General features: G+C 39.9%; 1 protein-coding gene across 3 annotated transcripts in view; it reads left to right on the forward strand.

Moving 5' to 3' along the window:
* Positions 1–14,598, forward strand: part of LOC117484974 (voltage-dependent calcium channel subunit alpha-2/delta-1-like) — a 121,355-nt gene that overhangs the window by 13,797 nt on the left and 92,960 nt on the right. For all 3 annotated transcript variants that reach the window (XM_034133505.1, XM_034133506.1, XM_034133507.1), the window contains exon 2: positions 13,720–13,801. In XM_034133505.1, the coding sequence (XP_033989396.1) occupies positions 13,720–13,801 (82 nt within the window). The remainder of the gene's footprint in view (positions 1–13,719; positions 13,802–14,598) is intronic.

Here is a 14,598-nt window from a genome sequence, read left to right on the forward strand (position 1 = left end):
TTAATGATGTGGAGCTTGTAAGATGAAAATGGAAGCTATAAAAAATACATTATATGATAGACAACAACAAAGGAGTCAGAGAGGTGGAAGAGGAGATACAGAAGAGGAAATAACTAGCAGAGAAGGCAATTAAAACAAGGGAAATAAATACAACATTGTATTTACTTGAGAAGGATGAAAGAAGCCTGAAGGAGGATGGAGAAACAGAAGCAAAAAGGGGCAGAAAATGACTATTTGTCTTCAACAAAGCTCTGTCAGGCCCGCTGCTTATTAGAATCTGAGCTTCATTGTCAGGGCTCTTATTAGCCATCCTCCAGTGGCTCAATTACATCCACGCTGCCATCCTCAAACATCCCCTCCACACCCCATGGTGTCAGACTTGTCTCTCTCTAAGCACTGATTAGAACCCAAAATTACTACTATCAGAGGAGGATTTAAGGTTTTCAGCGATCACCCGTGGCTGGAAACCATGACTTTACAACATGATGAGGAAAAGAAAATAGTGTTTCTACTCATTGGTGGTTCGGGTGGTATTAAGAGATCAAATGTGGATCCTCAGACTGGGTTCTGAGTATAAAAACACGAGGATGTTTACAAGATGAGAGGGCGCTGGAGTGGAAAGTCAGAGATTGGATATTGAGCCGGGGATTCTTGTGGCTATGGAGCCGTATAGTGAGGCAGACTTTACTGGGGTTCAGTCGGAGGGGTTTTAGCATCCAATGTTGCTGGATTTATTTTCTGGACTTTCACTCGGTTCTAGGTGTTTACACAGTGTCAGGTTTATCACCCTGTATAAAAGGAAGGAAGGAGAAAATAAACACTTGTTATGAATAGAAATAACACCTGAACACCCCTGCTGCTGAATGACAAAATGAGGTTGCGGTGGTTAATAAACTGATGTGTCTATTCCCCTAATGATCGAGTATATGGCATGCCAGCCAGGTGCGGACTGGGGGGAAAAAGTGGCCCGGGGATTAATTGACAGAAAGGCCCACTTAATGCGCGGCATGTATCGGCCGGCCGGCGACGAAAGTATGTTACTTAACAAAAAACCCTATGCATTTTATTTTATTTTGGACCATTATTCATATAGTAATCACATTACCTGAGCCCTTGAGTTGCCAAAATAGTTACAGCATATATTTAGTGATCTTTAACAGATCATTGATGCAATAACATTTGGACCCAATTTGCTGACCTGACACATGGAATAAAACATGGGCGTAGGAAGCATCCTCAATGTGGGTGAGACAATTTAACAGGGGGTGTGGGCAGGTGGTGGACCTCACCTCCTGTAGGGGGGTCCGGGAGCATGCTCCCCCGGGAATATTTGTTTTTAAATGTTGAAGTTAAAAGCATCAATCTGGTGCACTTTGAGAGCAAAATTAGGGACTAAATCTATGGATACATCTCTCAACACCCATATGAAACAGAACTGTAAAAAAGTGGAGGCGAAAGTGACTGCACCCAAAACAATAAACCTGCTAGCTAACTAGCCTAAACTCAGTAACAGAATGTGGGCAACACGTTCTTCGCCACAGCCGCGCGACCTCTGAGTCAGACGTCACTTCCACCTTTTCTATCCACTCCCCCTGAACCCCGTTTCCCTGCCAGCCCCTGATGCCAGCTGCATGACACAATTTATACCACAAGTTTCAGTTCACATGAGAGGAGTTGAAGAAGCTGCTGCCAGCTAACCAGCAAAAGTGTTTTTATGACTAGCTGTTCCAATTCTTTGACAGCCCAAAGCACAAGAACACAGTCTTCAGGGTATTTATCTGAAGTTCCCTCCCTTATCTTTCCAGAAAGAACATAGACATATGGTATGAAAGTAAAGACAGGACTTTTAGGCAGAAAAAGCTTAAAGGTAAATTATTCTCCCCATGAACTCCGCCTGGGAACAATATTCAGAGTTGCTTTACAAACGCCTGCAAATCTCCTTTAACAACCTGACTATGAGCTTTTTATCGGAACTTTACAAAGAGGTAAAGGTAGAAAAACTGACGTCAAGGACAGTTTAAAGTCAGTTTACCGTATATTTAAAATCTTTTTCGGTTTATCCCAACTTTATTTCATTTCTGGCAGTCATCTGTCTGCAATAATTCTACAAACATGATGACATAATCACAAAGTGAACAAGCCTACAGTTTAGCCAGTTTAGGAAGCCAGTCTGTAAAATTTGCATGCAGTCAGGGTTGTGGACAAAAACTCACAACAAAGTCTGTTCTGAAGCTTTTGATCGCATGACCTTCCTCAGCAGATCGGGATTGAAAATTCAATCTTAGTATCACAGCTGCCTTTATTTTCGCTTCAAATATTTGAATAGGGTAATATTTGAAGATAGATTGTCATTCTTACTCCACTGCATTGTGTATGAATAGCAAGAAGAATGATGGCAAAAACAAAAATATTGAGACCCATTTGGTAAATTATCCTTGAATAACTAAATATTTCAGTCCAGAATGTGAGTTTGAACTACTCTTCCTTGTAACATTCTAAATGGTTTCCTAAATGGGACCCGACAGACTTTGATATTTAACGTTTTTGAGTGTTGAAGCATACCCACTTCCCGAGTCACTTTGAGTCCTGCCGAAAGAGTAATAAACAGTTAATGGCTGTGGTTTTAAAATGTAGAAACGGATGGAGAGGCAAACATGAACCCACCCCCCAAGTCTAACAAAGGGGTACATGTGGTGAGAGGCAAAGCAGCAGTGCTTTAATGCTGAGTCATGCTCCCTATTCTTGGATTGTGTCCACTTCCCTGAGTTCAGCCCACAGATTGGACCGACTGCCTTTTGCCTTTTTATAAGGTGGTTAAACTCTCAAGTTGTATTGAACTAATAGCAGTCAATGATTTGCTTGGAGATTTAGAAACCAGTTTTACACCAACCACTCAATACACAATTAAACAGAAATCAAATCACACATCACTGACATATTTTCCTGTTTTAAATTTAAAATGGGATTTCAACTCGAGCACCGATGATACATTAACACGTGACGCACCTCGTCCCTCTTACAACCAACCAACCAATCACATTCTCCTAAACATGCCGCTCTATTTAAGCTGCCAGGTCTTCCTGCCTCTGCCTCGCTATTGCTACTGCTGCGTGCGTGCCCTGCTGTTGCGTTCACATTGCTGCTGCTGCTGTGTTTCATGTTGCTGCTGCTCGCCTGCCCCACCACAACCCCAGCTTCCATCCCAGCATCCACCTGTAGGCTCGGGGGGATAGTTATCTAATCATCCCTCAATGTTCTTTGTAAATCTGTGGAGTGATGAGGCCCGAACCTAGACGCCAAACTCAAACTATATGCTGCTTCTAATAAACATATTAAGAAACACGTGAGTGGTCTGACTGAACTACATTCAGCACAAACATAACATTGACCTGGAATCATGAATCTCTTTGAAAAAAACTGAAACGTTGACCTTAATTAAATGTATTATGTCAAGACATTTCACAAAGTTATATTAGGTTAGTTGAAAGCAAAATATAAAGTTTAAATAAAAACGTAATAGGTGTATATTATTGCTTTCAACTAACCTAATACAACTTTGTGAAATGTATTGACATAATACATTTAATTAAAGTTTAGTTCATTCAGTGCTGGCCACCTGATGAATTCAAGTCCAACACACTCTCCTTTTAGCTTTATTTGACTCTGCACCAAATATCTGGCATTTTAATGCTTACATTTTTCTATCTGCTGTTAGTGTAGTCGTAGCCTCTGCTAATTGTTCATACTCTGTATTGTTATCCAGTGCTTTGTCCTGCACTTTTCAATCACTCTTGATTGTATAACACACTAGCACTAATGGTTCACACCCACGTCATTACATTAAGAGCTGCACCTGTCCTGGTGACCTTTGACCCTGAGAACCTTGCTCCCCCCCGCCCGCTAAAAGACCCACTGCTCTGGTTACATACAGACGTTGACACGGACATGTACATGTACACTTGTGACAGCTGCCCTAAAGGAAGCAGCATCTCTTCCAGTCATTAGAGGGATGGAGACCAAAGGAGGGGGGGAGGGGCTTCTTTGACTACCCATCAGCCACTCATGGGTCAAGCACAAATTAAATGAAGACACATGGAGTGAAGTAAAGGAATGAGCAAATTAAGCAGTTAGAAAATATTGCATACCTTCTGACAGTATCCTGTATTTTGTCTTTTAGGTCTGTTTTTCTGAGTATTGCCACAGCTCACAGCACCTCATCTAATTTCACACCATTTGACCCACTGGCACATTTTTGCTTGTAACTGTGGACAAGCAAAAAACGCTGTGAAATTTGAATGCTGTGTTTTAAGCATTTCGAGCCCTCTTTTCAGACGATCCGTTTGTCTAAACTCCAACCAAGTGTGTCTCCATCCCTCTAAAGTCAGTGAATCCGCGATGATCCGTACTGCATTCACCCCGAGTTACATTTCACTCTCGCAAACAACAAGCTGAGGTAGACAGGTATCACAGCATTTCAACTCTCACAGGTATTAAGCCAGTCCAGTTCCAAAGTGTGAGTGCATGTTTAAAACAAGGGCTTATTTTCAACTGGGCACAGGAAAATGTGGGCGTGGTAACACATGATAGTGATATAGTAATGTGCGTTCCTACTGAATTAGGCATCTCTTTATTTTACTCTACTGTACTTTAAAGCCTATTCCCATTCCTATTAGCCTTGCCTTATTCTAAAGAAATTGTAGTTTTACATGCATTTGATAGTCCACTATTTCTCAATGACCTACCTCATCTAAAAGCATGTTTATTTCCTTTTGTTCCACTGTGTGAGCCACTGCCAGCTGGAACCCATTGGGAGAGAAGCACTTAGGCCCCGGCTCCACGAGGACGGAAACTGGTTGAATCCGCATATTTCTCATGCGTATAGCCCTCTAAGCTCCACGACGCCGTAAGGGAAACGTAGAAACAGACCCCGCAAACGACAACGGGTCCAAAGGTGGATAGATCTGGGAACGGAGCGCTCTGGGGGGTCCAACGGGGCCGTGGAGTCGCCTATACGGTCATTAGTTTTCATAGCCCCGCCTCTCCCCCGCGGGGTTGCTATCGTGCTCCAGTCGCTACTGACCATGCTACAGTTCTTTGTGCAACATCTACAGGAGCTCCTCCTTGAATTCAGATTATTTATCTTTATCTCGATATGGACATAAACGCGAGTGAAGTCTAATCTGACAGGACGGAGACACGCAGCTCCTGCCGCTGTGATGCAGCGGGAGCAAAACACACACTTCAAGTCAGATCATCACCCTTAGCTATTTTAATTACCTCTCAAACTACCTAAACTAGTTATAAATATGTCATTTTTACTGTCGGGTCACTCATTACAGGATCAGCTGCTGCATGAGACAGACACTGACGCTGTCAGAAGAGAGGAAAAAGAGATGTATTTGATGATTATATATCATTATATCGTCGTTATTCATTTGTTTTAAAGCTCAATAAATAACAATGAAGACCTTTGACCGGCACTTTTATAATTTTGTTAACTTTAACACACGCTGACCGGCAAAAAACTCTGCCCGGTTCTGTCGGCCCCCACCGCGGAGAATACACAGAAGTGCAGCCATGACAACCATTCTTCTTCGCTGCTTTTGTGGAGGAAGTTGCTGCTTTTGTGGAGGAAGTTACAGCGCCACGTACAGGTTCTGCATATGTACTGCAGCTTTTCCAGCGGTTGGATGTAAACGGAGCCGTCTCGTGGAGCTTGACACAATCCGGTGTATATTGCGTGGGGACGGAAGGTTTTTTGCGGTTGCATTTGTGTTACTCCGATGCGTTTTGCCGTATTTGTCCTCGTGGAGCCGGGGCCTCAATGTCACCGAATGGTCAAAACAAGCCTCACTGCTGCTGCCACATGTGGGCCTTCCCTCAGACTCTCTGCAAACACTAGAATCACTGAAATTACTATTTTATTTAATTGACTTATCAAAATGTTAGTTTTAAAGTTATAACATGTCTTCATCTTTGGGACTTTTTTATTTTGTATTATCGAACAAAACTTACTATTTAGGTTGATGAAACAAATACAAATACATATTTGTTGTCATATAGCCGGACACTATAGGTACAAATAAGGAGTATGAGAAATGATTTTACAACTTTTTATTTGACAATTCTTTTAATACAGTTTCTAAAGGACAGGCTGTCATAAACACTGCTAAGACTATAGCATTTAAGTTGTGCATTTCCATCATTTTGAGGGGCATACAGGGGACATATTAAAATACATAATGAATGCAGTCAATTAAACATCAGAGCCTGAGATACAGCATCTTAACCCCAGCTGGTAAATGCTGTTAAAATGGGTAAACTGGTTTCTCATTCCAGTCACAGAATACATTATGCATCTGTTTTCGCAGGCCAAGTATTATTCTCTAAGATGTGGAGGCTGAACTGTGTGAAGTTGATGTTTTGCCCATTAAAATCCATCATCAGAGAAGCACAGCAGAAATGTCCAGAGAACAACACAGTGATTATGCGATCCTTCCTCATGCAAGACCCTATTGGTTAGATTTATAAGTACAGTACACTGGACCTTTTTACATATTCACCCCCTGGGATAATTTGAAGCCTCTACCTAAATAATATTAAAATGCACAATGTTGTAGAGTAAGCCAGATTAATAAAAAACACATTTGATTTTATTAGTTTCATTACACACTTTTAGAACACATAAAAACAGCAATAAAAACAATTAAATGTAAAAGAAAAAAGGAATGTGGTTACGAAAAGTGTATGAATATGTTGAAATGGAAACATTTACATTATTAGTAAAAATTGCTTTTGCTGTAACAATTCTTCAATATTTTAGAACGACAGGAATAAACCTTAAAATGTTATGTCTATATGATAAATCTAAATGTATTGCCTGGAATCTGTTAGCTTAGCTTAGCTCAAAGACTGCAACAGCTAGCCTGAACCAAAATGTGTATACGTTGTTCTCATAAGTAAATGAGAAAAGTGTGAGAGCATGAGGCCTGTAATGCCAGCATGTCTCACTTGGCTGAGTGTCACATGGCTCCTCTCATTCCCAGTCTACAACCACTGTTTATCCCAGTGGCTTTAGTTCACCAGCCATTTTGGAGGCTTCCTTCCTTTCCACATTGCCCCCCCTCTCCAATTTCCCCAAAGGACAGGGAGTGAGAGAGCGATAGAGGGGGCAGAATAGGAGCTGAGCATGGGAGAGGTTAACGATGCTATCTCATTTTTCCACGTCCTGCTCCAAGTTTCCATCCTCTCATGAAATGCTTTTTTACTTTTTCTCATTTTTCCTCATTTACAGACCACTTCCTTTGCCTGCTTCTATTAATACAGACACATTCAGCAAAATATATCTTCACTTATGAGAAAGCCACACATCCTGATGTTATGCAGGGAATGTTTGCCTTGGACTGGAGGAAGGGGGTTATTTGTGGAAGTGGCTAATCAGAACACTGCTTATCCTTTCTGGTTGTACCCAAGAGATTTTATAAAGCCAAGATCAAAGGGATTTCCAAATTATAGCACTAAGTGAGTAGAATCAGCCATTAGCAGGGAGTTTTATTACTGTACAAGCTGACCTCGTGTAAAAACCTCTAAGCTGCTACAGGACAGTAAAGCAGAGACCAGGAGGAAAGATGGTTTTGAAAAAATAAAATAAAAAAATAAAAAATAAAAAAAGATCATAATTTGAAAGATTATTGATTCGAAAATAATATGATACTGTACAGTACAAGTACGTCTGGGTCTCTGTGTTTCATTCAAGCTCGGCTGTGTGTGTGGAATGAGCCATTTTGTGTGTGAGAGAGAGTACCGGAGATCGTTGTTGTTAGCTTTTGGTGCTAGCGAGCTAGTGGCCGGGTCTCAAACGGTTTGGTCATGATTAATGTAAACAATTATTTCCGAGGCACACGTTTATATGATCATTATAGTTATAAAAAAATAAGAAAATAAATGAAAAATAGGTATGAAATACTATATGACAGTAAAACAAGAATAACGTTTAAAAGGGGAGTGATTTGTAAAATATCCATAAAGAAAAAGTAAATCTGTTTACAGTTCTGTTTCATATGGGTGTTGAGAGATGTATCCAAAGATCTCTTAATTTTGCTCTCAAAATGCACCAGATTGATGCGTTTAACTTCAATATTTAAAAAAAATATTAGTGTTAGGTCCACCCCCACTTATAAAAATAGCACTTTACCCCTGCTTACACCTATATGCCGTAAGCTGATTATCGAGCCTTCATTGTAACAGTCGCGGGTGCACTGTGTATGTGCGTGTGGGGATTGTTGCAGTAGAAAATTCCACTGTAGCGCCCGGTACATTAATGGGAAACCCTAAATGTTTGAGCACCCTCTATGAAACGTCAAGCTACCCCACAGCACCCCCAAAATAAATCTCTGGCGCCGCCACTGAGCCTGCAACCCCGTTTTGAAGAAATGTGCAGTGCCAAACAGGCTCATTGCAGCCACTAATGCTGTGATAAGACACACTTTTCTGCCAAATATCAGCATTTTCTTTCTTTTCATTTTTTTGCACAGATTGCAAAGTATTATAACTTATTGTTCTAGCAAAGGGATTGCACAATTGTATTATTATTATTATTTATTTTTTGAGCACACAGACTTATGGAGCATTGTTTTATTATCACTGTTCTAGCAAAGTTTCCCTTTAACCTGCAGTATGTGTGTGTATGTGTAGATACTGTACATGTGAACGTGATTGTGACGGGCAGTTGAAAGAAGTTGAGCTATGTGCTGACAGAACACCCATCCTATATCTGCCCCCGGCCACCAGCAGCTGTCTCTCAGAAGGCTAAATATACTGTATCCAGCGTTTCCAGCGTCAGCTAACCCTGCTCACATGACACTGTATTTTTTAAACAAGATAACATAGACGGGGTTCATATGTCAAAGGCCCCTCAGCAGTGTGGAAGGTGAAAAGGTTAAATCACACTGTGGGGGAGAAAAGTTAATTTTCTTTATGGATTGCGTCATGTATTTTTTATCAGTTGTCATGAAGGGGCCTGTTGCACTAAGAGATTGAATTGTTTCAGCGGCTGTTTGCAGTTGCAGCAGCATGAGCAGCAGCCTGACAAAAGCATTGTAGTAGCAATAGAGAGAAATGTACATCATTATTAGTGGACATTGCTTTTGCTGAAAAGATTCTTCAGCATTTTAGAACAAGAGAACAATTCTTTAATTTCAATATTTCAATATTTACAATCGGATTAGAGGAATGGTTTGCCTTTTCCAGAAAATGAATACCACTCTCAAATCTACTGTATATGATAAATGTAAAGTTATTGCCTGAAAACCGTTAGCTTAGCTTAGCTCAAAGACTAAAACAGCTAGCCTAAACCGAAAGTGGCTTTTGATATATTATTTTTGAACAGCTTTTGAGCTTTATAGGTGTTGGAAGGCAGATTTCGTAGCTAGCTATTAACAGCGTAGTTACAGCGACAGCATTCAGAAATCGTAATAATCTATGCAGCACTGGCTTCGTACAGGCTACCATTTTAGCTGCATCTGATGAAACTTCAACTGCAACCTGAAGTGTTTATTTACACTCTTAACATTGTTAAAGTTGTAAAGTGTTGTTTAGGGGTGACCACCTAGACTTACTAAGAAGTGGCGGTACCCAATAAGTGCCAGTTCTTAGTACTGGTGAGTACCGGCCCATTTTAGGCACTGTAAATAACTGTATACAGTGCATGTAGGCTCACCTAACACCTGCCAAGTAAAGAGAATCATTAGTGTTTTGACAGTGAGTGAAGGTGGATATGGTTTCACCTAGACGCCACGTATACTCATGAACACCTATGCATAACCTGAACTGAACCGAACTTCAGGGGTTCCATTTCAGGAACTAGTGTCCTTAAACTCCCTGCGGCACAGTGTTAATTTTGGCAGCTGTTTTTGATTTAGTCTTAGTCTTAGTCTTTAGACCAGGGGTCTCCAACCTTTCTTCATCTGAGAGCTACTTTCAAAAAATGAAAGTGGCCAAGAGCTACTTGCATCACATCGCTTACATTTATTCACATAGCCCTCATCAGTTGAATTAAGCTATACTTTTGTACACGTGTGAAATTGCAATACCTAAAGCTTATCAAAAATAAGGTCCAAGAAAACGAAGATTTCTCACATATTATTATGGCCCACATAATAAGTACATCACTGAACATTCACATAAGTGTCCTTAATCACCACCTTACAAGCATTTCACTCTTTTGTTAGTGAGATGAATGGCACTGCATGCAGTCCACCATAGAGGTGTATGCTGGACCCACTTAGGTTCACTTAATAGAGTCATTTAAATGTTCATCAGTCGGTCTTGTTCTGTATTTAGATTTCATTCATGTCAGAAAAAGCTGCTTCACAAAGGTATGTAGAACAGAACCAAATAAAGCAGACATTTTCAGTGCTGCTTGGTGAATGTTCTTATAGTTTTCTGGGTCTACAAGGCTCCAGAAATGTTGTGAGTTTTGCTGAGACTTAAGCTGAACATTATTTTGGAGATCTCCACAGGATTGACACTGAACAGTTGTTCAGCCATCTTTTTCTTCTTCTTCTTCGTCTTGACATTAAATTATAAACCATAATAAATCAATTGTATAGGTCTAGCCTCCCTATATCTGTGTGTGAAAATGGTTCCATTCTCAAAAACAAAAAACAAATACTTCTGCAGTCTAGCTGCAGCTTCTAGCTACGGTCTTCTGTTAAAAAAAAGACACTGAATGTCTTGAATGTGGCATCACACACATGACTTGAGTCTGAAAACAGCAGGAGTATTTACAATAGCATTATAAAAACAAAAATAGTGCATGTGGGTGCACACTTACATTATCTGTCTTACTGTTACATAAATCCCATGAATGTATGAGATTAAGTTAGCTTCATCATATCTCAATCAGTGATTAAGTGAATAATAAAGTTTCTATCGGGTCACTATCAGCCTGTCACTCATTATTTTCAGGGAGGGGGCGGGGTTTGGAGGAACGGAGAGGAGACGGTGATCGCGGAAGCTTTCCTCCTGCCTTCACAAACTTTACACAAGTATTTATCAACTGAAAATAGCAAGAGGACATTCATACTCTGCAATCCAAGACTTGATTAAATCCACCAAAAACCTGACATGACGATAACGAGTGTTTTTCAAAAAACACAAATCCCTCCCTGTGTGTCTCTGAGGCGCAGCGACAGGGCCTGATTCAGAGCGGGTCATTCTGCTGTTGGTTCTGGACTGGTGTTGGTGGAGAAAGCAGACTGCTCCGTGTGTGTTGTCGCTGTGCTGCTGTCACGTCTGTTCCTTGATCTCTGCGTCACCGACCATTTGATATTCATGTGACAGAAAAAATTCTAAAATAAAAAAACGTTATGGTCCAGCCGCGGCCGAAAAATCAATAAGCAACCTTACTACGCTATAATCGATAATCGAGCGGCGAGCTACTGAAAAGCTGCCCGCGAGCTACCGGTAGCTCGCGATCGACGTGTTGGAGAGCCCTGCTTTAGACGAAAATGGTTATTAGTTTTAGTCACATTTTAGTCATTTCTATCCTTCATAGTTTTAGTCTAGTTTTAGTCGACGAAAACTGAAAACGTTTTAGTCTAGTTTTAGTCGACGAAAACTCAAAACGTTTTAGTCTAGTTTTAGTCGACGAAAACTCAAAACGTTTTAGTCTACTTTTAGTCAATGAAAAATTACATTTTAGTCAACTTTTAGTCAAAATGTTTTCTCTCTTTAAACCAATTCAGTTAGGCAAATACAGGTATCTGACATTGTAATCAAGGTGACAGCATCAAGTGTTGAAATTCGTAAAGCAACATTTCACTCTCTTAACATTTTACTTGTGTAATATCTAGGGATGGGTATCGTTAAGGTTTTCTACGGTACTATTAGTCTTATCAATACTGCTTATCGATCCGGTACTTTAACGGCATTCTTGTATTTACTTTTTGTTATTTTTTTAAAGGAAAAAACTAACAAATTGTTAACCGAATTAATTGCTTTATTTAAATGTGAAATAAATGAAATATATATAATTATTTTTAAATATTGTACTGTACTTGAGTAAAATGTTGAGGTACTTGTACTTTACTGGAGTATTTAAATGTTTTGCTACTGTGTACTTCTACTCCACTACAGTTCAGAGGTACATGGTGTACTTCTCCTCCACTACATGTATTTAATACCTTTAGTTACTTTACAGATGTGGATGAATGATGTGAAATATAATCAAGTGTTAACTCACACTTTAGTTCCACCTGGAGTAAATTCACAAGCTACCCTGCAGTATACAAAGTCCTTCAAACTAGCTGCACCTTTACCAGCTTTGAGAACACTTTAATGATCAATCATTATAAAACATATCATATATATTATTCTGAAATGGACCAATCTGCACAATGACTACTTTTACTGTCGCTACTTTAAATATATTTTGATGATCATACTTTGACTTGAGGAACTCTTCCTACACTATGGTATTTTTTTACTTAGCTACAAGATCTGAGTACTTCTCCCACCTCTGCACACCTGATGTGATAACGTTACTCGTAATTGGGGCAACAGAGCTACGAGTTAAGGAAGTCGAAAATTGTGCATTTCTCCGACTGAATATGACGCCTTTTGGCCGGCTGTTTGGACAGACTACTCTACTCGTGTCAACGCGAAAACATGGCAAACGAGCTTTGTCCACATCGAGACTTGTAGAGTGTCTCTATACTCTCTGAACGCTCCGTCCCCGGCAGATCTCTGTGTGCCGCTGCAGCGTGTCTGTTAGGCCCCGCCCCGCCCCCGCACACAGAGAGGAGATCGCTCTTCTGGAGTGAAGAGAGCGGAAATAATGATATTGCAAGTTAGAAATGTAAGATGCATTTTGACAGACAAGACGGGCAATTGGGGGGGAAATACCCTGCATTTTAAATGTCCGATAGTCCACCATTAACACCTTAGTCCCGTCTCGTCTCGTCAACGAAAACTAAATATACATTTCGTCAATTTTTCGTTATCAAGAATCTATTTTTAGCTCGTCATCGTCTCGTCTTAGTCATGTAAAAAAGGTCGTTGACGAACATTTTTCGTCATAGTTTTCGTTGACGAAATTAACACTGCTGCGGCACAGTTACAGTAGCCTACACTGCGTTAAGTTGATTTATAACAGGTTAGACATGGTAGTAATTACTGTTTAGATATGTTTATAGACACAGATACTTTCACATAGGGGTCATATTGTACTACTGGTTGTACTATTTTAAGCTATTGCAATGCAACCACAATAAAATGTGTTTTTTACACGAGGAAAGAAGTCTCAGTGTGTTAACGTAAAAGAAGAACTAAGTCTAAACTTTAATAAATCAGTATTTCTGTTTCATACTCTTTCCCTTTCTGTCCTCTTTCTCATAAGAAGAATACAATTTCAGTTTCACCCCGAAGGATGTGAAACTCTCATGCTGACAACTATGAATAGCTCTCGCCTTAATGCACAGTTCATGTGGACTAGAGCAATGTATCCACTCGGCTAAACATTATTATTTCATGCTTTCCTTCCCTGAATCTATACAACCTTTTTTTATTTTTTAGCATATTGTGATAGTAAGCAATAAAGCCTGTGATCACATGGGCCGTATTCAGAATGAACGAGATTGGAGTATAGTATAATGTATATGCTAATATTAAGCTTTCAATGAGAATATGTTGGCTAACTGATTGTCTTTGTGTTCTTAGGGTAAAGGAATGGGTGGACCAGATGCAAAAAGAGCTGATCTCATTAACAGACACAGCCAGTGGAATGGAGAACCTAATACAGGTAAGCATGAATTTGTATGCCTCTAGACCAGGGATGGGCAAATGGCGGCCCTCAGATTAATTTCTTTTTAAATGATTTTACTTGTAGTACTGATACCGTCCACTAGACTCCTAGTTACGTCGCGAGCTGCGTACATGATTTCGTTCGGCAGCCAAATACGGCAAAATAATCTGTGACGCGTTTGTGTGTATTGTGTTTGTTTCCCGGGGAAATACTCATAAGAAACACCGGCTGTTGTTATGCCTGCTGTGACGTTAAGTTACCGCTTGTAATTATGCCTTTACAAGCTTAAAAGTTGTATTTATCATCTGAATTTGGCGAAACAAGTTTAATATTCTAAAAACCAAAACTATGTTTATTTGAAATCAGATGAAAACAAACTGTCACGGACCCTGCCGTGTTATCTATGATTACTATACGCTTTTCATTCATAATTTCAGCGGGAGGGAGGGGGAGCGGCGCTGAGGAACAGCAGAGTGCGGGTTGACAGGTGCCTGTGTTGACATTCCCCTTATTGTGGAATAAGGGGAATGCAGACAGGCTACAAGTGTCTTAGGTTCAAGTTATACAACTAATGTCTGGGTTAGTGTTCATGACTTCATGTTTATGTCATCTTAATATTTAATCTTGATGTACACACATTTTCCGTGCTTTCCAATAGTTTAAAATAGTTTTATTCCACTGTTAAATAACCTGTTCAATACAAACATGCCACTTATAAAAATTAAATAACATTTCTGTGAACTGATATTTGTTTAGTGAGCTTATTAGAGGATGTTCCCTGAAAGATTGTAAAA

The sequence above is a fragment of the Trematomus bernacchii genome, unplaced genomic scaffold (assembly GCF_902827165.1).
Source record: "Trematomus bernacchii unplaced genomic scaffold, fTreBer1.1, whole genome shotgun sequence".
Taxonomy (NCBI): domain Eukaryota; kingdom Metazoa; phylum Chordata; class Actinopteri; order Perciformes; family Nototheniidae; genus Trematomus; species Trematomus bernacchii.